General features: G+C 41.6%; 1 protein-coding gene across 1 annotated transcript in view; it reads right to left on the reverse strand.

Moving 5' to 3' along the window:
- Positions 1–4,938: 4,938 nt before the first annotated feature.
- The window catches only part of LOC117249897 (aryl hydrocarbon receptor), a 96,658-nt gene continuing 74,971 nt past the window's right edge, over positions 4,939–26,625 (reverse strand). The window contains exons 3-11 of the mRNA XM_033615712.2: positions 20,997–21,163; positions 20,819–20,908; positions 11,596–11,722; positions 11,191–11,330; positions 10,890–11,092; positions 10,620–10,729; positions 8,854–8,995; positions 6,990–8,763; positions 4,939–6,795 (exon numbers count right to left, since the gene is read on the reverse strand). Of these exons, the coding sequence (XP_033471603.2) occupies positions 6,709–6,795; positions 6,990–8,763; positions 8,854–8,995; positions 10,620–10,729; positions 10,890–11,092; positions 11,191–11,330; positions 11,596–11,722; positions 20,819–20,908; positions 20,997–21,163 (2,840 nt within the window). The 3' untranslated portion in view covers positions 4,939–6,708. The remainder of the gene's footprint in view (positions 6,796–6,989; positions 8,764–8,853; positions 8,996–10,619; positions 10,730–10,889; positions 11,093–11,190; positions 11,331–11,595; positions 11,723–20,818; positions 20,909–20,996; positions 21,164–26,625) is intronic.

The raw sequence follows: 26,625 nt of genomic DNA on the forward strand, positions 1-26,625 counted from the left end.
ATTCAATGGCAAACACATAGAGTAACACTGACATCTAGTGGACACTGGAGACCACTGCATTGACCAGAACTACAATGAAGTTCAATAATAATGTTGAATAAATGGAAAAATATGCATCAAAAATTCAATTGAATTTGAGCGGTTTGTAAATTTAAGCTTCAGGTCGATTTTGTTAATATTTTCCCCAATATTTAAATTAAAATTTCTAATTTTGGACTCAAATCGACCCAAAAATGACTATTTTTTCATTAAACTCTTATTTAGAGTAAGAAAATGAACTTTTCTCTTCTCATCAAATAATTTCCTGTAATTTCCCACATTTTTTGGTTAAAATGTGACAATAAAACACACATATGTCGAGTCCAGACGACAGAGCAGGCCTTCTCCAAACACTCCTGTGTGTGATCACATCACCTTTAATATGGTGAGCATGAAAAGATCGACTCAAACACTCAATACACTGTTAGAGGCAAAATATTGAAGGCAAATCCACAAGATATCATACGTTGAAAAGTTACAAAAAAAACATCATAACGAGGGGTTAACATGATGAATATGCTGTGCAGAAAATGTACAAAAAAAGGACGAAGGCGTGAGTCGGGTTAAGGCAATACGACATTACAATACACAATATGGGACAATATTGAAAAAAGGAGAAGACAAATATATATATTTATATACAGGTACACAAAGATACTGCAATCTGGAGCCTTGGCCTCCCGGGGTTTGAAGAGTATAACAAGTACAAATGTTTTTATTTTATCTAGAAGCAAGCAATGAGATATGTTTTATATGTTTATATGAATACTTTGTGATTGGACTGAAAGCACTCGGGGTTTTCAAGAGGTCACACGCCTCTGAAACGAGCGCTTCACTTTGTACTGAACCTGAAAAGATACCGTCCATCTGTGATGAGGGTTTGGTTTCATTTTGGTGAATCAGCTGTGGAGACACACTCTGTGGTTTTTGTTGTAGCACCTGAAAGCACCACCAACATGTCAAAAATGTCCTCTAAAACAACACATCAACAAATGTGGTGCTTTCAGGTGCTTTATTACAATGAACATTTTTTTTATATTTTTACATTTGCTGTGGCTCAATTTCACAAACATGTAACATGCAAAGATCCAAAATGAACTCATATCTTTACAAATTAAATTCTGTGCTTAAATAAAGTGTTAAATTTGCTTTACAACAGATGTTTTTAAAGATATTTTGAGCCTAAAAAATAAAAAAAATTGCACATTATTTCAAGAAAATTGAGCCAAAGCAATCGTAACAAACTGTAGCTCAACCTGCCTCCTTTACTTCTGCTGTCAGTGGTTTACTACATTACCCAGAATGCCTTTCAACATCTCACTTGCTGCTAAGAAAGCGTTCACATGACATAGCGTGTCCCAAATCCAAACTATGAAACAGTTTTTGTACACTGTGTAACTAGTGAAACTGTGTACTGTGGTGATAACTGTGTATGTAGGATGGTTTTGGGACACGGGGGCAGTTTCTGACTTGTGACTAGAGTTCATGTCAACTTCCAAGTCATGATTAAGACTAGAAAACAAGTCTAGAACACAAATGTCATGGACTATGTGGACCATAATCCAACTGAAACAATCTATAACCGAATTATATTTGAAAAAGCTGCTGTTTTGTACATTACTTCTCCCATTCCTATATTGTTGGTGTATGAAAAATCAAATTCATAGTAGAAAAATGTCTGTTGCAACTTCTCTTAAATGTTTTGTGTGACCAACTGTCTCAAACCAAAATAATCTGTCTTCTGATTGGTTGTGTGACAATTCAACATACTGTGTATTCATAATATACAACAGTATCTCCATAAAATTTAGGTTTATTATGTTAAGGAGACATCCCAGGTGAAAAGGGTAAAAAATTTAGCTAACAGTTAATTATTAACACTAAAACTTTTTTTTTATTCTTGTATTACAAGTTTCTAGAATCTTATGTCTAAATATGAAAATTGTATGTTGACATATCGTCTCTCTTTATCAATCCATAATTCAGAAGAAACTGTCAACAGCCATAAAATGCATTTTTACCATATTTGTAGGAATAAAAAACTTCTCTAAATCAGGCTGTGAACGACACATGAACAAACCCCTCAGTAAAAACCTTCAGAATATAGATGGGAATGAAACTGGAAAATTTGGTGAGCTTAAGTGCTACTGAAGTAAAAAATTTTGGCTTTGAGTTTTGAATAGCTATCACTATTAAATGTCTTCAGCTGATTACCTACACTAAGACAATTCTTTTTGTATATTACAAGTTTTCTGAGATTTTATGTTTAAACATGCAAATATGGCATATTTATGTGCTACTGAAGTTCAAATTTTTTAGCAAAGAGCTTGAGAAAAAAAAATGTTTTTGAGAAAATGCCCTTTAAATACATGTTAAAGTAAAGTTTCATACATTTTAATACCGACATTTGGGGTGAAACTTTTCATAGATATCACCATGAAACTTCCCCACTTGATTACTAACATTAACACTTTTTTTTTTTGTATTACAAGTTCCTAAAATTTTGTTTAAATACAAAAAAATTTAGTTGACATATTGTCTCTTTTCATTAATCCATAATTCAGAAGAAACTGTCAACAGCCATTTAAAATGCATTTTTACCATATTTTTAGGAATATTAAGGTCTCTAAATCAGGCTGTGAACGACACATAAACAAACCCCTCGGTAAAAACCTTCACAATATAGATGGGAATGAAACTGGAAAATTTGGTGAGCTTAAGTGCTACTGAAGTAAAAAAAAATTGGCTTCGAGTTTAAGAAAACGCCCTTTAAATATATGTTTTGTAAAGTTTCATACATTTTTAGACCAAACTTTGGGGTAAAACTTTTAATAGATATTATCATTAAATGTCTTCAGCTGATTACTTACACTAAGACAATTCTTTTTGTATATTACAATTTTTCAGAGATTTTATGTTTAAATATGCAAATTTGGCATATTTAAGTGCTACTGCAGTTTAGCAAAGAGCTTTAGAAAAGAACGTTTTTGAGAAAACGCCATTTAAATATATGTTTTGTAAAGTTTCATACATTTTTATACCAACATTTGGGGTAAAATTTTTCATAGATATTACCATGAAATTTCTTCAGCTGATTACTTACACCATGGTTATTTTTTTTATATATTACAAGCTTTCTAAAATGTAAATTAAATGTGAAAATTTGGCTTTATTTAATTAAATAAGGGCTTTTTTATTAATTTCCACAACAGAAATCTGAACAACATGTTATGGTTATGCTTTCACCTGGGGTGTCTCACTTTGAACAACAGGCACTGGCGTCCATATTTGTTCGTCTTTTGATGCATTATCGAGCACAAAGTTGGACTTTCGGCAGCTTTCAGCAGACTCTGTATATCTCAGTTTGGGTGTTGGTGTGAACGCTGTTCACAAGTTGGAAACTTGTGACATGAACGCAGCACATTTCTAACGTGTGAACGTTCTGAAAGCACAGCTTCAATCTGTCTGATGTGTTTCCTGCTGTTTGAGTGTGGAAATTATTTTGTGTGGATCTGTGTTGTGTCTTTTCCCTTTGGTATCCTGGAGCACATAAAGCATCACAGATGGCTTCACTGATTTTCTCTTTTGGTTTTTACGTCACATATTCAAGTCTGCAGTCACTACTTTTATTTTAGTTTCTAAAATCGTCTGAAACCTACTGATTCTCGGAGAATTATATTTTTAAAAAGTACAAAAGTGCTGAGAACTCGTGCCACAAAACTCAGACAAAAGTCAGATCTCGTGGATCAGTACTGGATGAAACGACGCACATGTCTTGCAGTTTGAGGCTTTCTCACGGCGCTTCGTTTCAATCTAAGTGCTGAATTGTTTTTTAAAATAAACAGACAATCGAAGACAATTAAAAGGCACATGTGAAGTGTTCATCTTTTTTTTTTTTTTTCAATTTTTTCCCTCATTTAAAATATACAATAGCTGCCTTTAATCGTTTTACTTCTGTGTTTTTGCTGCCGGGGCGACTCGTCGACCGATGCTCCCGATCCGAGCAAGAACGTCGATAAATTAACCACAAAGACAGGAAGAGGAAAGAGGAAGAGGACGGAGATATGGACAAAGGGTCCACTCTCAGATTAACATCCTGGTTTGGAATTTTCAGGGGTTTGAATCTAAAAAAACATTTTTAAAAGGCAACTTTAAGGCACTGAGACTCAGTCTGGGTCATTAAAATGTAGAATTATTATTATAATTATTCAAATAAGACACAATAATGAGTTTATCATCCAATATCTATAAAATCTAGAGGATCCAGCACTAAAAATTTTCTTCTCCTGCTTATGAAATCTTTTTGTTATAAAGCTTAGAGTTATTTTCTCTTCACAACGCTTTGGCAAACACTTGCAGTGCAAAAAAAGAAATAAATCTCAAAAATTGGCAACTAAGGCAAGGGCGAGTTTGGTTTTACAAATATTCTCGTTGGAAATGTTTTAAAATCTGAACAGACTGAGCCTGCTGTCACGTTAAGGCACTGTCTGTATTTTTCTTTCTCCCTACAACAGGAAAAGAAACTATAAGAAAAGAAAAAGGACGAACTGGCTCAGTGATAAAAGCTCTGACTGAATGCTTTTAAAATTCACAAGAGAGGCACTAAAGAAGCAGCTGTGTTCACTCAATCGTCTTTAAATCTTTAAAAAACATAGTTTGTTAGTAGGATGATGTCGTGATTTCGTTGTGCGTTTTCTTTTTTATTAATACCCTGTCTGCAAAGCAAATCTCCCTCGCCGGGACAGTGAAGAGTTGAAATGCACGTTTTTCAAAAGGACAAAAACAGCAACAAAAAATAAAAACAAAGATATATTTTATCCTTCTGAGCGCACGTTGTTGGGGAGAGTCGGAGACGGCAGAGGATTGACAGGGTGTCGTCTTTCTTTAGCTTTCGTTCAGTTCAGACATTCAGGTGTCAGCCGCTGTGTGGAGACAGGCGTGAATGCTCGGGGCTCTTCGTCGGAGGTGAGGAGGGAACCAACCCGCCCACTCCGTCCTCATCCTGTAGGGCTTTTCTCTTGTCTTAAAACAGGCAGGTAACACTGCACAATAAAGTCTGTTTTAGTCTATATTAAACGATGCCTTTCTGGGGGGCGCTGTTGAGCAAGACATGGGGTAAGACGTGCTTCTCAGGGCTCCTGCAATGGCATCCACTGCACGTAATCATATTTTGTTTATCTATAATTTCAAAACTCTGACAGTGAGCGCGTTAACATGGACAGTTTAATTCCCTTTTCATTCGGAATGAAAGTTCATTCCTATTAAAAGTGATCTTGTAAACACCTAATTCAGAATGAAAATAGCCAATGTGATTGAAACTTCAATCCGATGTAAGGGGCTGGAATATTCCATTTCTAATTCCCAATGAAAGAACGTCTCGCACTTGTACACACTCATTCCTCTTTAAGTTCATTCCGGTCTTTCTGCGCATGCTCGTTTCCTTGCCCTTCTGGCGCCATGATGTATACAGCGCTCATAGCAACAGGCTGAGATAGAGCAGTCGGACTCGTTGCACTCACCGGTTTCCATTCGCCACAGCACGGTCTTCTATCTCCCTTCTTCGACCTTCTACCTCCCTTCTCCTCCTCAACAGACGAAGCATTAGCAGAACAAGGTTGTTGTCGTACTGCTGCTTCAAGAATATAAGCAAAACAAGCCCGAAAAAGGCACTAAGAACGCCGTCGTCAAGCATCTGCCCCGCCCCCTATCCAATCAGAAACCTTCCCTGCCCCAAACCTTGCGCGGACCCCAATAAAGGCGATTAAACTGATCTCCCGTGTAAACTCTCATTCGGAATGAATATTTCCCATGTAAACCTGGAAAGACTTTAATTCCGAATGATTTCCTTCCACATCGAGTCCTCCAGGTAGCCCCGCCCGACCTGCTACCCAGTTACAAACATGGACCTGGAGGCAACAAAGTCCGACATCCTCTCGTCAATGATAAGGCAAGAACTGAAGAATGCCCCAACTGAAGATTTTGATGCTCTAAAAAGTAAACTACGAGCGTCGAAGGCTGAAATCGTGAGCAACACCGCAGCTGTCAGGTCCGAGCAAATAAAAGGGGACGTTAAGGACGCTGAGGAAGGACTTTGTTCTGATAAGATCAGGTGCGGACTGGTCATCAAGGGTGTCAAACATACGACTGCCTGAAAACTTCGACTCTGTTGCAAGACTCGCGCAGCGTGTGTGTGTGGGTTTTACAAGAGAAAAGCCTGAGGATGAGGACGAGGGGTTGATTTGATTGACAACCTCACCTCCAGTAAAGAGCTGCATGGAGCCGCTCGACTGGCCGATGATGAGCGACAACCCAGACAGGCTGCAGCCAAACTTCCGTCCATCAACATGGTAGAAAAAACCCCAGATGTGCTTGCGTTTAAATCCCTCCAACTTGATCACGATTGCACAAAACAAATCTTTTTTTTTTGGTACAATCCAAGCAGTGGAAACAACCTCCTCCTCCTCGAAGAGCAGCCGTCCTGAACACTTAAAGCTTTCATCACTGTTTTCTAATGAGAAGAAAGGGGAGGCGTCCTGTCGTGTCTCCACGTGCTTCCTGGGCACATTCTGTTCTTCAGTCTGATCCACTCTCATGTTTTTGCTTCCTTTTAACTGCCGCTTCAGTCCGAGTCGGGATCCTCTGCCGTCCACAAGCTGCAGCAGCTGATTCCTATTTGTTCTCTGAGTAGTATGCGTTCCCATTGGGCAGCGAGGAGAAGGGGAAGCCTCCGTTACCAACGACCGGACGGCTGTTGATCTGTGAAAGGAGAAAGGACACAGATTCAGTGCGACGTCGTCGTAAATAAAGTCATAAAAAGTGTCCCCAATCAAGTTGAATTTGAGCAGAAACTCGGTTGCAATCTACAATTCTCTCCACTAGATGTCACCAAACTGCTCCTTTAAATAAAAATAAGGCTTCTTCAGATAATAAAAACAGCATCACTGATTTACCTGTGTCTGTTCACTGAAGTTTAGGTACGGCTGTTGTTGCACCAGCAGGCCATTCGGGTCGAGACCGGCCGTCATCTGGCAGGACAGTGGCGCCTCATCGGGGTTGGGGATAGCCGTCATCCCTGGCACGGCTCCACCTCCGGGGAGACCCTGATAGAAGCAGGAAGGCTTGGAGGGAATCTGGTTGCCAGCGGGGTTCAGTCTCTGGCAGGGGGGCGGCTGACTGAGGTGCACTCCGTTTACAGGCACAGAGGTGGGGGCATTACTGAACATACAACTGCTAGGTTGTGCAAGAGTCGGCGGCTCCACCACTGGCTGAACAGGAAATGGTACATCAGGAGTCTCTTGAGTCCTGAATATGGGCCTGCCGTTGACGGTGTTCTGGGCCGTGACAACTCCAGGGAGAGTATTCCGTTGAAACCCTGACATTTGGTTGAGGCAGGCGTCCATTTGTTGGTGTCCACCTGTGATCAGCTGCTGCTCCAGCGGCCAAGACTGTCTCTGATTCTCGCTGTTCTGTGTCTGAAGTGCAAAGTGGCCCTGTAAGCAGCTGGACGAGGAGGGATCTGCGGTAAAAGCCGGTTCGTTTGAAATATTTTGGGTGTATGTTTCTACAAAGTTGTCGGCTTGGTTTGAGTTGGGGACGGACGAGTTCCACTGGTTTCCCTGAAAGTTGAACACAGGATTTAACTGTCTCTTTGCGCTTTGGTCCTGGAGGCCGACTGGTAGGTTGGGCGTCCGCATCTGAAGGTGGTTCTGCATTGGTTGAGCCATTTGGTTAGGGTGGATCTGATTGGTTGAAATTTGCCTGAGCGTAAACGCTCCGAGGTTGTTGTCCTTAGCGGCTTGCATGTTCCTCACTTGGTTCTGTGTTTGGGCCACCATGGGAGGGTTGAAGGTAACTGGAGCGCCAATGTTGCCTGTGGTTCCCATTTGAAGTCCAACAGAAGCGGGGAGCTGTGAGGCGATCTGCTGAAGGGTTGGACCGTTTAAACCAGAACTCATCTGAGGGAGATCCATGTGGGTCAGTTTCATCATCCCCAGGGCCGGAGTCGGCTGTGCGGCTACCATCTGCCCTCCATTTGTTATCAGCTGGTTCTGGGGCTCCATAGGCCAGCTGAAGTTCTGCTCCACGCCCTGCTCTGGATTCTGGTTCTGGAGCTCCAAAGTGGAGAGGCAGGTCGGTATGTCATCCAGCTGATCTGGCAGCTTGAGTGTGCTCTCCTTCTGGAGCTGCTCCTCCACGTATGACAGGATGTCGTTGCTGAGAATGTCCAGGTCTTCGCTCATCTCGCAGCTGTTGTTGCTCATCTTCAGCAGGGTGCTCTCCCAGCTCTTAAGCTCGTCGGGCCCCACGTCCAGGGCGTCGGCAAGGTCGTTGTCCCCAAGGATCTGCTGAAGGGTCTCCATCATGTCCTGAACTGAGGCCTCGGACTTCACCAGGCTTCCCACAACAGGTCTGGGCGAAGTGAGCTGCCACACATCTCCAGGGACGCTGACTGTAGCGTGGGTGTCCTGGAAGGCGATATCACTGACGGAGTTGAGGGTGTTGGTGTTGTGTTCACAGTAGATAGACTGGTCCTGACTCAGCATGCTGCCCAGTATGGAGCTGGGGCTGACAGAGTAGCTGTCTAACTTCCTCTGCTTGGGGGCCGAGCATGGGTCGGGGACCTCGACAGTCGGAGTGACATCGTAAAGTAACGCCTCTCCAGTGGTAAAGTTGAACGGCAACTGCAGCCTTCGGAGACGCAGCTGCTCTTCCCCTTCTTCATTTCTGTGGCAAATAAAAAAACAAGAGTGGGTCGTTGCTCCGACTGCAAACCATCACTAAGAAACACTTTTAGCTCTTTGGTTGTTAACTTACGTCAAAGCTCTTTGCCGGGCCACGATGAAGTCTGGTTTCCCTGCTTTAAAGACCAACCTGGCGTTGGCCTGGACCCAGACCCATGTCCCAGTTTTGGCCAGAAGCCTGAAGACGGTGAAGCCGCTCTCTCCGGTTTTTATCACTGGAGACGACACAGAAAGAGTCAGATATATTTATCAATATATTGATTCACACACCAACATATTGGAGATCTAGAAACATATTGGACCTGACAGAAGTCTGAATAGAAAGCCATCACATTAGAGTAAAGGCTGCACAAATGAATCTTATTCTGTTTTTAAAGGACCCTGTTATAAATTAATAATCTCCATCTGTGTCTTTTATGCACAAAGAAAATTAAATCAGTTGAATAAACCATGAAACACTGTGAGAGAGAGAGAGAGAGAGATCCATCTTCGAAAATCAGATTGGCCGTTAAAAACTAGAATTACCTGCCAAATATTAATAAAATGTCTGAAAAAAATAATAAAATGTCCAAAAAAATATTATAAAAGGTCTGAACATAAATAAATAAATAAATAAAATGTCCGACGACTACAAATAAAGTGTCCGGAAAAAATATTAAAATGTCCCCAAAAGAATTTCAACAAATACTAATAAAGTGTATGAAAAAATATTACTAAAATGTCTGGGAAAGAAATTAATAAAATATCCAAAACAAAATCAATGAAATGTCCCAAAAAAATTATGAATAAAACGTCTGAAAAAATATCACAAAAGATCTGAAAAAAATCAATAAAATGTCTGAAAAGTTATTAAGAAAATGTCCAAAAAACATCAATAAAATGTCCCAAAAAATATGAAAACAATGTCCAAAAAACTATTATAAAATGACTGAAAAATTTCTATAAAATGTCCAATAAATATTAATAAAATGACCGAAAAAAATCAATAAAATGTTCTTCACGCACAGAAGATCTATACAATCAGCACAGTTTCAAGATTAGAGTCACCAATCTCACCAAAATATCATGATTAGTGTATGAATTCTTGAGTTATGGCAAAAAAAACATGTTTCGTGAGATCACATTGACCTTTGACCTTTGACCACCAAATTCTAATCAGTTTATTCTTCAGTCCAAGTGGATGTTTGTGTCAAAGTTAAAGAAATTCCCTCAAAGTGTTCTTGAGATACCACGTTTACGAGAATGAGACAGATGCAAGGTCACAGTGACCTTGACCTTAAACCCAACGTCCAATCAGTTCATTGTTTAATTTAAAAAAATTCCCTCACAGTGTTTCTGAGATAATAAGTCAGATGAGGTCACATAGACTTGACCTTTGACAACCAAATTCTAATCAGTTAATCTGTGACTCAAAGTGGACATTTACGCCAAATTTGATAAAATTCCCTCAAGCTGTTCTTGAAATATCTCGCTCACGGGAATGAGATGGATGCAAGGTCACAGTGATCTTGACCTTTGAACACCAAAATCTAATCAGTTCATCCTCGAGTCCAGGCAGACATTTGTGCTAAATTTGAAGAAATCCCCTCAAAGCGTTCTTGAGATATCACCTTCATGAGAATGAAACGAGGTCACAGTGACCTTGACCTTTGACCTATGCCTTTGGCGGTCATAGGCATGAAGGCATAATATTTGTCCCCTCTCGTTGCCTCCTAGTCTTAATCAATAATTTATTTAGGTCGAAAATGCAAATTCTCTCATCTGAGAAGCTGCAACAAGCAAATATTTGAGCTGTTTACTAAATAAAAGACATGAAATGAAAGTAAAGACGTGACTTACTTCTCATGTGGTTGTCAGCGCAGTACATCATGTCTGCAGCGTGGATGAAGTAGTAGCCCGACCCTTTCATACAGAGCTCCACTTCGTCGTAACCCAGAACCACCTTCCCTCTGCGGAAGACAGAAATCAACTCAAATAAAACACTTCAGATGTTTGAGTTAAAGGTCAGAAGTCATGAGTTTCAAGTTTTGTTTTTTCAAGAAGAAGTTATCCAAATCTAATATAGCCATCGTAAGTACGTAAGAACACAGCTCAATCTGCCGCCTCTACCTGGCGTCGATGCCCATGGGCGTGAAGTCCAGCTTGTGTTTGGTCTGGAAGATGAGCGTCTTGGCGCGGATCTCCAGGATGGACGGCGGCTGCATGGGCGTGGCGATGGAGAACAGAGCGAGCTGCGGGGGAACCAACGTCCCGTCCTCAGACACCCGGTTCTGACCGTGGATGAACTTCAGCCGGCCGCGGAAGTTCAGGGCCTGGAGACAAAAAGCCAAAACAAGTTTGGCTGAGCTGCAGGTTCAGGGACAGTTTTCCGCACTCGCGACTGAGTCACGTTTTAAAAAATGTAACTTACCAGGAAGCCGGAGGAGTTGTCGAGCAGGCAGCGGAAACGGCAGCAGAAGTTCCTCTCCAGGAAGGAGGAGTTCTCTGGAGGGATGGCCTGCGGGTCGTACGCCATCACGTTGGTGCTGATCTCCGTGGAGTTCTGCTCGCCTGCAGCAATGAGGAAATATTTACCATCCAGTTCCATCTAAGGTTGATGATTAGTGCTGCTGTTACTAATCAGGATGGAGTTAGATTAGAATAAATGATTAACCCTTCCTGTAAAGACTGATTTTATGTTGGGTACTACGTTAAATGTTTACAGCATATTGTGGAGGGAGTTGCTCATCTTTAGCTGCGCCCTCTACAGGTAAGTGATGAGGTGTGTTGGTCAGATATGACACAGGTTTATATACTGCAGGATGAGCAGACTCACTGGGGCTCGCTGCAGTGCCGTCTGGCTGGCTGTTATTTGGGTTGAGGGCGAAGTGAAGCTGCCGTCTGAAGAGCGCTCGGTCGTCTGTGTGGATCAACTCAAAGACGCTCTGATGGACGACATCGGACTGAGAACAGAGACACAAGTCATCATTAGTAGTGGTCGCAGTACTAGTAGTAGAAGTAGTAGTAGCAGAAGTCGTAGTAGTAGAAGTAGTAGTAGTAGTAGTAGTAGTGGTAGTGGTGGTCGTAGTAGCAGTAGAAGTCGTAGTAGTAGAAGTAGTAGTAGTAGTAGTAGTGGTGGTCGTAGTAGCAGTAGAAGTCGTAGTAGTAGTAGTAGTAGCAGTAGTGGTGGTCGTCGTAGTAGTAGAAGTCGTAGTAGTAGAAGTAGTAGTGGTCGTTGTAGTAGTAGAAGTTGTAGTAGTAGTAGTAGGAGTAGTAGCAGTAGTAGTCGTAGAAGCAGTAGTGATGGTTGTAGTAGTAGTAGTAGTCGTAGTAGCAGTAATAGTGGTCGTTGTAGTAGTAGAAGTCGTAGTAGTAGTAGTAGTAGTCGTAGTAGCAGTAGTAGTGGTCATTGTAGTAGTAGAAGTCGTAGTAGTAGTAGTAGTAGTAGTAGTAGTGGTGGTCGTAGTAGCAGTAGAAGTCGTAGTAGTAGAAGTAGTAGTGGTCGTTGTAATAGTAGGAGTAGTAGTCGTAGAAGCAGTAGTGGTGGTCGTAGTAGTAGTAGAAGTCGTAGTAGTAGTAGTAGTAGTAGTAGGAGTAGTGGTCGTAGTAGTAGTAGAAGTCGTAGTAGTAGAAGTAGTAGCAGTAGTGGTGGTCGTAGTAGTAGTGGTCGTTGTAGTAGTAGAAGTAGTAATAGTAGTAGTAGTAGTAATAGTGATGGTCGTAGTAGCAGTAGAAGTCGTAGTAGTAGAAGTAGTAGTGGTCGTTGTAGTAGTAGAAGTAGTAGTAGTAGTAGCAGTAGTAGTAGTAGTGGTGGTCGTAGTAGCAGTAGAAGTCGTAGTAGTAGAAGTAGTAGTAGTAGTAGTAGTAGTAGTGGTGGTCGTAGTAGCAGTAGAAGTCGTAGTAGTAGAAGTAGTAGTGGTCGTTGTAGTAGTAGAAGTCGTAGTAGTAGTAGTAGTAGTAGTAGCAGTAGTGGTGGTCGTCGTAGTAATAGAAGTCGTAGTAGTAGAAGTAGTAGTGGTCGTTGTAGTAGTAGAAGTTGTAGTAGTAGTAGTAGGAGTAGTAGCAGTAGTAGTCGTAGAAGCAGTAGTGGTGGTTGTAGTAGTAGTAGTAGTCGTAGTAGCAGTAATAGTGGTCGTTGTAGTAGTAGAAGTCGTAGTAGTAGTAGTAGTAGTAATCGTAGTAGCAGTAGTAGTGGTCGTTGTAGTAGTAGAAGGAGTAGTAGTAGTAGTAGTAGTAGTAGTAGCAGTAGTGGTGGTCGTAGTAGCAGTAGAAGTCGTAGTAGTAGTAGTAGGAGGAGTAGTAGTAGTAGTAGTCGTAGAAGCAGTAGTGGTGGTCGTAGTAGTAGTAGAAGTCGTAGTAGTAGTAGTAGTAGTAGGAGTAGTGGTCGTAGTAGTAGTAGAAGTCGTAGTAGTAGTAGGAGTAGTGGTTGTAGTAGTAGAAGTAGGAGCAGTAGTGGTGGTCGTAGTAGTAGTAGAAGTCATAGTAGTAGAAGTAGTAGTAGTAGTAGTGGTCGTTGTAGTAGTAGAAGTAGTAGTAGTAGTAGTAGGAGTAGTGGTGGTCGTAGTAGCAGTAGAAGTCGTAGTAGTAGAAGTAGTAGTGGTCGTTGTAGTAGTAGAAGTCGTAGTAGTAGTAGTAGAAGTAGTAGTAGCAGTAGTAGTAGTAGTGGTGGTCGTAGTAGCAGTAGAAGTCGTAGTAGTAGAAGTAGTAGTAGTAGTAGTAGTAGTGGTGGTCGTAGTAGCAGTAGAAGTCGTAGTAGTAGAAGTAGTAGTGGTCGTTGTAGTAGTAGAAGTCGTAGTAGTAGTAGTAGTAGTAGTAGCAGTAGTGGTGGTCGTCGTAGTAGTAGAAGTTGTAGTAGTAGAAGTCGTAGTAGTAGAAGTAGTAGTGGTCGTTGTAGTAGTAGAAGTTGTAGTAGTAGTAGTAGGAGTAGTAGCAGTAGTAGTCGTAGAAGCAGTAGTGGTGGTCGTAGTAGTAGTAGTAGTAGTAGTAGTAGTAGCAGTAGTGGTGGTCGTAGTAGCAGTAGAAGTCGTAGTAGTAGAAGTTGTAGTAGTAGCAGTAGTGGTGGTCGTAGTAGTAGTGGTCGTTGTAGTAGTAGAAGTAGTAATAGTAGTAGTAGTAGTAATAGTGGTGGTCGTAGTAGCAGTAGAAGTCGTAGTAGTAGAAGTAGTAGTGGTCGTTGTAGTAGTAGAAGTCGTAGTAGTAGTAGTAGTAGTAGTAGTAGTAGTAGCAGTAGTGGTGGTCGTAGTAGCAGTAGAAGTCGTAGTAGTAGAAGTTGTAGTAGTAGCAGTAGTGGTGGTCGTAGTAGTAGTGGTCGTTGTAGTAGTAGAAGTAGTAATAGTAGTAGTAGTAGTAATAGTGGTGGTCGTAGTAGCAGTAGAAGTCGTAGTAGTAGAAGTAGTAGTGGTCGTTGTAGTAGTAGAAGTCGTAGTAGTAGAAGTAGTAGTAGTAGTAGCAGTAGTAGTAGTAGTGGTGGTCGTAGTAGCAGTAGAAGTCGTAGTAGTAGAAGTAGTAGTAGTAGTAGTAGTGGTGGTCGTAGTAGCAGTAGAAGTCGTAGTAGTAGAAGTAGTAGTGGTCGTTGTAGTAGTAGAAGTCGTAGTAGTAGAAGTAGTAGTAGTAGTAGTAGTAGTGGTGGTCGTAGTAGCAGTAGAAGTCGTAGTAGTAGAAGTAGTAGTGGTCGTTGTAGTAGTAGAAGTCGTAGTAGTAGTAGTAGTAGTAGTAGCAGTAGTGGTGGTCGTCGTAGTAGTAGAAGTCGTAGTAGTAGAAGTAGTAGTGGTCGTTGTAGTAGTAGAAGTTGTAGTAGTAGTAGTAGGAGTAGTAGCAGTAGTAGTCGTAGAAGCAGTAGCGGTGGTTGTAGTAGTAGTAGTAGTCGTAGTAACAGTAATAGTGGTCGTTGTAGTAGTAGAAGTCGTAGTAGTAGTAGTAGTAGTAGTCGTAGTAGCAGTAGTAGTGGTCGTTGTAGTAGTAGAAGGAGTAGTAGTAGTAGTAGTAGTAGTAGCAGTAGTGGTGGTCGTAGTAGCAGTAGAAGTCGTAGTAGTAGAAGATGTAGTAGTAGTAGTAGGAGGAGTAGTAGTAGTAGTAGTCGTAGAAGCAGTAATGGTGGTCGTAGTAGTAGTAGAAGTCGTAGTAGTAGTAGTAGTAGCAGTAGGAGTAGTGGTCGTTGTAGTAGTAGAAGTCGTAGTAGTAGTAGGAGTAGTGGTTGTAGTAGTAGTAGAAGTCGTAGTAGTAGTAGTAGTAGTAGGAGTAGTGGTTGTAGTAGTAGAAGTAGTAGCAGTAGTGGTGGTCGTAGTAGTAGTAGAAGTCGTAGTAGTAGAAGTAGTAGTAGTAGTAGTGGTCGTTGTAGTAGTAGAAGTAGTAGTAGTAGTAGTAGTAGGAGTAGTGGTGGTCGTAGTAGCAGTAGAAGTCATAGTAGTAGAAGTAGTAGTGGTCGTTGTAGTAGTAGAAGTCGTAGTAGCAGTAGTAGTAGTAGTAGTAGCAGTAGTAGTAGTAGTGGTGGTCGTAGTAGCAGTAGAAGTCGTAGTAGTAGAAGTAGTAGTAGTAGTAGTAGTAGTAGTAGTGGTGGTCGTAGTAGCAGTAGAAGTCGTAGTAGTAGAAGTAGTAGTGGTCGTTGTAGTAGTAGAAGTCGTAGTAGTAGTAGTAGTAGTAGCAGTAGTGGTGGTCGTAGAAGCAGTAGTGGTGGTCGTAGTAGTAGTAGTAGTAGTAGTAGTAGTCGTAGTAGCAGTAATAGTGGTCGTTGTAGTAGTAGAAGTCGTAGTAGTAGTAGTAGTAGTAGTAGTAGTAGTAGCAGTAGTGGTGGTCGTAGTAGCAGTAGAAGTCGTAGTAGTAGAAGTTGTAGTAGTAGTAGTAGGAGTAGTAGTAGTAGGAGTAGAAGCAGTAGTGGTGGTCGTAGTAGTAGTAGAAGTCGTAGTAGTAGTAGTAGTAGTAGTAGTAGGAGTAGTGGTCATAGTAGTAGTAGAAGTCGTAGTAGTAGTAGTAGGAGTAGTGGTCGTTGTAGTAGTAGAAGTTGTTGTAGTAGTAGTAGTAGTAGGAGTAGTGGTTGTAGTAGTAGAAGTAGTAGCAGTAGTGGTCGTAGTAGTAGTAGAAGTCGTAGTAGTAGTAGTAGTAGTAGTAGTAGTAGGAGTAGTGGTCATAGTAGTAGTAGTAGTAGTAGGAGTAGTGGTCGTAGTAGTAGTAGAAGTCGTAGTAGTAGTAGTGGTCGTTGTAGTAGTAGAAGTCGTAGTAGCAGTAGTAGTAGTAGTAGTAGTGGTCGTTGTAGTAGTAGAAGTCGTAGTAGTAGTAGTAGTAGTAGTAGTAGTAGGAGTAGTGGTCGTAGTAGTAGTAGTAGTAGTAGGAGTAGTGGTCGTAGTAGTAGTAGAAGTCGTAGTAGCAGTAGTGGTCGTTGTAGTAGTAGAAGTCGTAGTAGCAGTAGTAGTAGGAGTAGTGGTTGTAGTAGTAGAAGTAGTAGTAGTAGTAGTGGTCGTAGTAGTAGTAGAAGTCGTAGTAGTAGTAGTAGTAGTAGTAGTGGTCGTTGTAGTAGTAGAAGTCGTAGTAGTAGTAGTAGTAGGAGTAGGAGTAGTGGTCGTAGTAGTAGTAGAAGTCGTAATAGTAGTAGTAGTAGTAGTAGTAGTAGGAGTAGTGGTCGTTGTAGTAGTAGTAGTAGGAGTAGTAGTGGTCGTTGTAGTAGTAATAGTAGTAGTAGTAGTGGTGGTAGTAGTCGTAGTAGAAGTCGTAGTAGTAGTAGTAGTAGTAGTAGTAGGAGTAGTGGTCGTTGTAGTAGTAGTAGTAGGAGTAGTAGTGGTCGTTGTAGTAGTAATAGTAGTAGTAGTAGTAGTAATAGTCGTAGTAGAAGTCGTAGTAGTAGTAGTGGTAGTCGTAGTAGAAGTCGTAGTAGTAGTAGTGGTCGTAGTACTAGCAGCCAGTGGGCTGGTCATAGTAGTTGCAGCAGCAGCATTACTGGCACATCTTTTATTTAAAGCACTGTTTCTGTTTCTGTAGTGGTTAAAAAATAAACCTCTGCGCTCACAAATCTTGACTTCAGGGTGTCTTTGAACTCAACAAAGCCTGCTGAGTAGTTTGAAGCCATTTTTCAGCACCGCTGACAAAGGAGGGTTTTGTGTTGGGTTTGTTTGAGTAGGAGAAAGAAAGCCGAGAGGTGTGGTGCGCTCAGCACCTTGGCCCTTTCAGCACAACGGCGTCTCTGTGTTTCCAGCCTTAAGCCAGTGGCATTCATCCACCGGGCTCGATGTGTCAGGGCTGAGAGCGCTGTTCACACCGTGTGTGTGTGTGTGTGTGTGTTTACACTTGCATCATCGCTCTTGAACGCAGCTCGCCAGTACAAACATTAATAAGAGCTGCAGCTCGCCAACAAAACACTCCTGCACGCTGAGGACTGAGCTGGAGAAGAGCCAGAGTTCTTCTTCCTCTGGATCTGTTGTCTGATGTTTGTCAGCATCTCAGCTCAGTGCACGCACAACCAGAACTTCAGTGTGAAAGGATGCCGAGTACTATGAGTATCTGTACTACTACTGATTTAACCACCATTACTTCTTCTTCTGCTGCTGCTGCTACTCATGCTACTGCAACTACTACCTTTTCTTCTTCTACTGCTGCTGCTACTCATGCTACTGCAACTACTACCTTTCTTCTTCTACTGCTGCTGCTGCTCATGCTACTACTATAGTACATGACTTATTCTTTCTGCTACTGCTGCTACGACCTTATCACTATCATTAGTACCATGACTACCGAGAAACAGTACCAGACTCCCAGCTGTATGTTGTACGGATGGAGATTGCCAAACACATATTTTGGATCGTCATGTAAAAATAACATTAGCCTTGTGTTCACTAATTTTGTGTTTAAAGAAATAGAAAACTTTTCTACAACCTAGCGCACTAGCTCCTTAGCTTGTCTTATTCTCAGCTACTTAAACATGGATTAACAGAGAATATAGTAACTTTCACCAGAGGAGGACCACTCCAAGGAACATCTTCTTTGTTGATTATCATTTCGAAGTCGAAACAGACAATGCGAACGTGTGCGCTAGCGTGATAGCTGTGCTAGCTAATGCTGGCAGCCAGACACAAACAACTACGACTCATTATTCGTTAATTTTGCTATAATATAAACAAATAACACATTTTATTGTGGCGGTCCTTTGAAAATGAGCAGTGGTTGAAGTTACTATATTCCATTATGATCGGGGAGTTGATACGCAGATGCTAAGTGGCGCTAGTATAGCTAGTTAGTTCAAATGTTGACTACTCCCACTACTGTGACGTGATTGGCTGAATTAAAATGGATACGTTTTTGACGGCTCCAACTCTGCAGGGGGATGCTCTCAATTAGTAAGTTAGCTCGATGCTAACACATAATGGGGATTACCTTTAACGCGCTACTGAAAATTACCATCGCAATAATATTATCCTTACAAATCATCCATATTTCAAACGCTTGACATAAAAAGAAACAAGTGTTCATACTTAGATAAATAAATTCCCCATGCTCTCTAGAAACAAACTGACAGTGGCTGACTTCGGTCTCTGTGATCAGGTGTTATTGTTAAGGATGCTAATGCTAGTTAGGCATTTGTTTTAGCCTGCTTGGTACAGTTATCTCATGTGAGGGAATGTCGCCACCTGCTGATGTGGAGAGTAACTGCACCTCACACAGATATTTTTGTACATGTAGATGTCTTGTGTGGGTAACAAATAACAAAGTCCAGTAAAAAACTTCCATACTATCACTGCTGTAACTACTGCTGTTGCTGTCACTACTACCAGCCAGCTACTGTAGCCTGAAGAACAAAACACTTCCTGCCCTGATGAGCATCCTGACTTCAGACTGTTGTGGAAAAGCTGTGGTGTGTGTATAAGTGCATTTCTCTGTGTGTTAGTGTATCCAAATGTGTGTGTGTGTTGTTTACCATGTGCACTCTTTTCAGGCAACCAACGTTTCTTTTACTCTTTTCTGTTTTTTTCTATCCCCGACTGCAGACATCTTTAACCCCGGTTCAAACGGATGTGTTTACAAGTCAAGATTTCACAGCCAACAAAGCAGTTCAGTTCTCATGCACTCACACATAAACACACACACAGTGGGCACATGACACACTGTGAGCCGAGTTTAAAGGACGCTGTTTATTTTACAGCTTGTTATTCCTGTGATTTAAATTTGATGTCCTTCTGAACCTTATTTTCAGTACGTATATTACCTTAAAAATTGTATTCATACTATTTGAACAACATTTGAACGCTCCTTTTCTTACATGTCTGCTCATTAGGATTAGGTGTTTTTACCGACCCTTCACAGCATTTATCAGCTGCATTTCAAGCATCAATCCTGGGTGTTTTTACCGACCCTTCACAACATTTATCAGCTGCATTTCAAGCATCAATCCTGGGTGTTTTTACCGACCCTTCACAGCATTTATCAGCTGCATTTCAAGCATCAATCCTGGGTGTTTTTACCGACCCTTCACAGCATTTATCAGCTGCATTTCAAGCATCAATCCTGGGTGTTTTTACCGACCCTTCACAGCATTTATCAGCTGCATTTCAAGCATCAATCCTGGGTGTTTTTACCAACTCTTCACAGCATTTATCAGCTGCATTTCAAGCATCAATCCTGGGTGTTTTTACCAAACCCTCACAGCATTTATCAGCTGCATTTCAAGCATCAATCCTGGGTGTTTATACAATCCCGTCACAGCATTTATCAGCTGCATTTCAAGCATCAATCCTGGGTGTTTTTACCAAACCCTCACAGCATTTATCAGCTGCATTTCAAGCATCAATCCTGGGTGTTTTTACCAAACCCTCACAGCATTTATCAGCTGCATTTCAAGCATCAATCCTGGGTGTTTTTACCGACCCTTCACAGCATTTATCAGCTGCATTTCAAGCATCAATCCTGGGTGTTTTTACCGACCCTTCACAGCATTTATCAGCTGCATTTCAAGCATCAATCCTGGGTGTTTTTACCGACCCTTCACAGCATTTATCAGCTGCATTTCAAGCATCAATCCTGGGTGTTTTTACCAACTCTTCACAGCATTTATCAGCTGCATTTCAAGCATCAATCCTGGGTGTTTTTACCAAACCCTCACAGCATTTATCAGCTGCATTTCAAGCATCAATCCTGGGTGTTTATACAATCCCGTCACAGCATTTATCAGCTGCATTTCAAGCATCAATCCTGGGTGTTTTTACCAAACCCTCACAGCATTTATCAGCTGCATTTCAAGCATCAATCCTGGGTGTTTTTACCAAACCCTCACAGCATTTATCAGCTGCATTTCAAGCATCAATCCTGGGTGTTTATACAATCCCATCACAGCATTTATCAGCTGCATTTCAAGCATCAATCCTGGGTGTTTATACAATCCCATCACAGCATTTATCAGCTGCATTTCAAGCATCAATCCTGGGTGTTTTTACCAAACCCTCACAGCATTTATCAGCTGCATTTTAAGCATCAATCCTGGGTGTTTTTACCAAACCCTCACAGCATTTATCAGCTGCATTTCAAGCATCAATCCTGGGTGTTTATACAATCCCGTCACAGCATTTATCAGCTGCATTTCAAGCATCAATCCTGGGTGTTTTTACCAACCCTTCACAGCATTTATCAGCTGCATTTCAAGCATCAATCCTGGGTGTTTTTACCAAACCCTCACAGCATTTATCAGCTGCATTTCAAGCATCAATCCTGGGTGTTTATACAATCCCGTCACAGCATTTATCAGCTGCATTTCAAGCATCAATCCTGGGTGTTTTTACCAAACCCTCACAGCATTTATCAGCTGCGTTTTAAGCATCAATCCTGGGTGTTTTTACCAACTCTTCACAGCATTTATCAGCTGCATTTCAAGCATCAATCCTGGGTGTTTTTACCAAACCCTCACAGCATTTATCAGCTGCATTTCAAGCATCAGTCCTGGGTGTTTTTACCAACCTCCATGTTGCCTGCATCTTAAGATCATGTGCTAAAACCCGCTGATGTATGCAGTGTGGACAGAAGACATCAGTGCTTCCTAATGTTGGTTTTGAGGTTGGTTTTGGTTTTATTCCTGCGTCCTGTTTTACCTGGTGGAAGCCGAGGAAGTCCTGGATGGTTGGGGATGTGTAGAAGACGTAGCCTTCAGCCGTCACCACCAACACAAAGCCGTTCAGAGCCTGAAGATAAAAATAAAAAAACTTAATGTTGCTTTGTCTCTGAAACACAAAACAATCTGTAGAACGACCAGCATCGTTGAGGTGTTACCTGAAGCAGCAGGTCTCCCTCAGTGAAGCTGACTCCATCGATGGAGGTCACCTGGTGAGACATGGAGGCTGTGGAGGACGGAGTCGGCGTGCTCTGGGCGTTTACCCCGAACATGAGGCTCCGCTCGCTGGTCCAGCTGGTGCCATTCTGGCCTTTCTTCATGGTGGCTGGAGGTGAAGGAGATAAAAAAATACCCTGTCAGTTGTTTTAATCCACAGAAGAAGAAACAAAACATCCACAGAGGATGGGTTACTCAGTTTCAAGTGTGCCAAGAAACAAACAAGCTGCAGGTTGGACAGAAAATGAGCCATCTGATCACATTTTTATGGCCAAATTGACATTTATTTAATCTGTTTGTTTTGTATTGTTGTTCATTTCACTTTCTTAAAAGAACACACATGTCTGAGAAAACACAGAAGAAGAAACCACAGACAGGAACTGAAACCAATTTAAGAAACAACTTTTACTTTTCTCCACCCAGTGTGCAGATCTCCGGACAAAGTTGTGCAACATTCCAAGAAACAGGGTGATGCAGCAGCAGTGTTGGGGAGCAGTGAACTATATGTTGCACCAAGTACGTCAACTAAAAGTGTTTGTTTTTGTCACTGACAGGCTCAGAGTATTATGGTGTATCTGACCACATTATGGAAAGAATCCCTACAGAGATAGAGCTTTTATTTAAAGAGTAAGATCCTTTTTGTTTAACCAGAGACAGTAGGGTTACAGAGATCATCATGTTATCATCAGAACTTGCTTTGCTGTATTTCAACTTCTTCAAACCGTAACTTCCTCAACACTCAGCTACAAGCAGCTGATTGTGTTTACAAAACAACTTCTCAAATATTATATCTGGCGAAATGAGAAGTGAGAAAAAAACCAAGAGGAACATCTCCGTCTCTTTCTATCAGGGTGGAGCTGCCTGATGTTTCCTGTCGTCTTACAACACTGTCACTCAACTCTTCCTCCTCTTCCTCTTCCCCCATCTGGCACTTATCAGGCACTTCTTATCAGCTGCAGAAAATAACACGAAAATATCCTCTCAGAGAGGAAGCAGGTGGAGGAAGCGAGTAAAAAAAAAACCCTAGAATTAACGCTTTGCAATCATGTGCCTGCACCGACCAATCAAGTTGCAGTTACAGTTTGTATCCTTACTGGGTAAAACGGTGATGCTTCACACACATCTTCCCTCCGACAGTCACTAATTCAGTATCTGACCAAATGTCTCCCCTTCTGTTCCTGAGATATGACACCGAATAACGGACAGAAAAGTGTTTTATGCAAATCATTATGATGTCACAGTGTAGTTGACCTTTGACCTTTTGGATATAAAATGTCATCACTTCACTTTTTTATCCTGTTAGACATCCGTGTGAAGTTTTGTCAAATTTAGCCTAAGAATTTTTGAGTTATGGCCAGAAACATGTTTTGTGAGGTCACAGTGACCTTTACGTTTGACCTTTTACCACCAAATCTTAATCAGTTCCTCCTTGAGTCCAAGTGGATGTTTGTGCCAAATTTGAGAGAACTCCTGCCAGGCATTCTTGAGATATCTTGTTCACAAAATAAGACAGACACAAGGTCACAGTCACCTGGACTTTTGACCACAAAAATCTAATCAGTTCATTTTTGAGTCCAAGATGTTGTTCGTGCCAAATTTGAAGAAATTCACTCAAGGTGTTTTTGAGATATCAATCACAAGAGTGAGATGGATGCAAGGTCATGGTGACCTTGACATTTGACCCCAAAAATCTAATCAGTTCATTGTTGAGTCCAAGTGGATGTTTGTGCTAAGTTTGCAAAACAATCCCTGGAGGTGTTCTTGAGATACAAGTTACGAATTTACAAGATTGAGACACATGAGGTCACAGTGACCTTGACCTTTGACTTTCAGCCATCAAATTCTGATCGGTTAATTCTTCATTCGAGCTGGACATTTTCTGCCAAATTTAAATAACTTCCCTCAAGGTCTTCTTGAGATATTGCGATTATGAGAAAGACAAGAGCAAGATCACAGAGACCTTTAACCACCAAAATCGAATCAGTTCATCAATAAGTCTAAATGGACATTTGTGCCAAAATTAATTAAATCCTCTCAATGTGTTCTTGAGATATCACATCCATTTTTCCAGGGTGGTTGTGACTCAGAGGTGGAGCGGATCGTCCACTAATCAAAAGATTGGCTGTTGGATACCCTGCTCCTCTGGCCCGAAGTGCCCTTGGGAAAGATACTGAACCCGAAATTGCTTCCGATGTCTGTTTATCGGTGTGTGAGTGCAAGCGAATGGACCTTACAGTAGCAGGTGGCACATGTACGGTAGCATCAGCTACCAGTGTGTGAATGTGACATGTAGTGTTGAAGCACTGTGGGAGTGGTACAACTGCAGGTCCATTTACAATAATGAAACAGACAAGGTAACAGTGACCTTCGACCTATGACCACCAAGTGGACGTTTGTGCCAAATTTGGAGAAACTCCCTCAAGGCGTTCTTGAGATATCGCACTCATAAGAATGGGATGGACACAGGTCGCAGTGACCTTGACCTTTGACCACCAAATTCTCGTCATTTAATCCTTGAGTCCAAGTGGACGTTTGTGCCAAATTTGAAGAAGTTTTGTTACATAATTTTTGCGATATTGCGTTCAAAATAATGGGACATATGGACGGACAACCAGAGAACATAATGCCTTCGGCCACAGGTACTGCGGCCGTGATGATGGGTGTAGTGATGGCGGAGGAACAGGCGGACACAAACCAGTTTGATATATGGAACTAAATTATTGGCATAAAACAAATCAATATGTGTGACTTTGGTCTGATTGAAGACGTCACCTTGAGCTCTGCGGACAGTTTAAAGACGACAAATCAACTGATCAATCCATGGAAGAGAAGCTGCAGGCCGACACTCTGTGCAGGCTGCTGGTTTGGAGTACTGGCACACACACACACATGGTGCATGGAGGCTGGCTCAGCCCTGCGCCTGTTAAAAAAACTCCAGGCCAAACGAGGATACCAGGCAGAGCCACAAAATTACCCGTTGGCCTCCGTATTTTCCCCCAGCGGACCGAACGCAGCAGGGAGGCGGCCATTTTGGAGGACAGGAATCATGTGAAGTGGTTGACGACTGCCTCAGACGCTGACGGGCAGACTCGATCGATCCAGATCGAGCTGGTTTTCTAATAGCGCTCGTGTGTGCAGAAGAGTTTTGCTCCGAAACGAGACGATGGAAACATGCAGCGTCTCCAACTGAAAAAGCATAAAAAGCATTTTACGTATAATTTAGAGACACCGGATAATAACCCTCTGATTATAAGTTATAATCCACCAGAAGAAAAGTTACAGGAAGCTCTTTTTTAGACGTTTCCTTACAGTGATTATATGTGATGAGCTTACGTTTAAAAATGTCTGACAGCAAGAAAATTGTAGTAACAGTGGTGTTATGACTGAATTTTCATCGCTAAATACACTGATTCATATATCTTAAATCCGTCCTAAACAAAGACGAGAATAAAGGCAAGAGAAATAATTCAATATATCTTATTCAATTTAATATAATTAATTTCGGACCTTTAAACGAGCTAAAAGGCAGATTTTGTTACCTTTGGTCAGAGCTATGCTAACTGTTTCCCTTTGTCTCCAGTCTTTATGCTAAGCTAAGCTAACTAGCTTCATATTTACCGTGCAAAGATGAAACTCTCTCAGCAAGAAAGCAAATTTCACCAAATCATTGCTTTAAATAGCAGAGGAAAACTTGTCCTCTGGTTGGGTTTGATGGTCACTGTCATCAAAAAGCTTCGAACATCGCCAAGGACAAGCCAAAAGTAAAAGCACAGTTTGGTAAGAGCCATAAAAGACTCAGATAATTTGAGATTTGCCATAAGAGCCTGCTGCAGAGACAAGAACACGCCAGGGGACAACCAAACCAGATGGGCTGGTTAAAACACAGTGGAGCACACAGAAAGGGAAACGTCCCTGTGGCTACAGCTGGTCGCACACTCTTTAAATCTCCTCCCTGTGAGGAAAACCAGGTGGCGTTACATGTCAGGAGCTTCTATCAAAGAGGACGTTCCCGCGCTGTGGCAGGAAATTCAAATAGTGTGGGTGTTGGGCCAACATTGGTTTGATCTGGAGCCACAGAAATATGGAGAGAACACATCATTTGTGTTGTGGAGCAGCTGGTGCGAATCCCAAAATACACCCGAGAGCCAAGGAGATAGTTTGGATGAGCAAAGAGAGACTCTGTCTGGTCGACATAAATCAACTTTTTAAAACACACACAAAAAAAGCAAACAAAAAGCGGGAAGTTTTTATTTTTCAGATGCCCTCGTGTGCTGATTTACACCAGCGCCTGTTTTATTTAGTTTGATTCACGAGGCCGCCGCTGACGCATTCCCACAGCAGACATTTCACTTGTCTCACATATTTTGGAGGTCTGGCCACCCTGCACTCCCCGGCCTCAAAATATTACACGACTGACACAACACCAGGACATGAACGCACATTAAAGGGAGTAAAAATGTCACATAAAAGAATAAATATGCACACAACAAGTTAAATGATTTTGCGCTCATTTCTAATGATTTTAGTTTATACGGCTTTAATCTGAGATTCTTTCTGGGTGACGATGCAACATCTGGCAGCGCCTGCAGCTACAAACAAACAGCTTGTTGGCTAATTTACAGCAGCGTTTATTAATGTGCACTGTCCTGGTTTATGTGCTGTTTTTGTCTTTGTTGGGGGGGCTATAGCTTTACATTTAAACAGGATTATACAACACGAACAATACACCAATAAACCACAACGACGAGGCATATTATTAAATGGAAAATAAACAGATACTTTACTTGAATACCCACTTTTGGGGGCACAATCCCTGCAGTAAATGTCTCTGGAAAAAACAACCGTGTTAACGTGGCACTATCCCGGCAGGAAATACAGCCACAGGTTGCTACGAAATAAATGAAGCTGACCTTTGACCTTTTGGATATAAAATGCCATCCCTTCATTATTTTATCCTGTGAAGTTTTGTCATAATTAGCACAATAATTCTTGAGTTATGGTCAAAAACATGTATCGTGAGCTCACAGTGACCTTTGACCACCAAATTCTAATCAGTTTATTTTTCAGCCCAAGTGGACGTTTGTGACGAATTTAAACAAATTCCCTCAATGCCTTCTTGAGATATCGCATGCAAAAAATGAGATCGACGTGAAGTCACAATGACCTTTGACCTTCAACCACCAAATTTTTTTGATCAGTTCCTCCTTGAGTCCAAGTGGACGATTGTGACGAATTTGAGAGAACTCCCTCAAGGCCTTTTTGAGACAAAATAAGACAGACGCAAGGTTTGACTTTGAACAAATTCCTTCGGGATGTTTTTGAGAACACGTTCACAAGAGTGACATGGATGCAACCTTGACCACAAATATCTAATCAGTTCATCCTTGACTCAAAGTGGACATTTGTGCCAAATTTGAAGATATTACCTCAAGGCATTCTGAAGATATTGAGTTCATGAGAGTGTGACGGGTGAGGTCACAGTGACCTTGACCCTTGACCTTTGTACACAGAAATCTAATCAATCCATCCTTGATTTAAAGTAGACATTTGTGCCAAATTTGAAGACATTTC

Source organism: Epinephelus lanceolatus, chromosome 24, assembly GCF_041903045.1.
Source record: "Epinephelus lanceolatus isolate andai-2023 chromosome 24, ASM4190304v1, whole genome shotgun sequence".
NCBI classification, from domain to species: Eukaryota; Metazoa; Chordata; class Actinopteri; order Perciformes; family Serranidae; genus Epinephelus; species Epinephelus lanceolatus.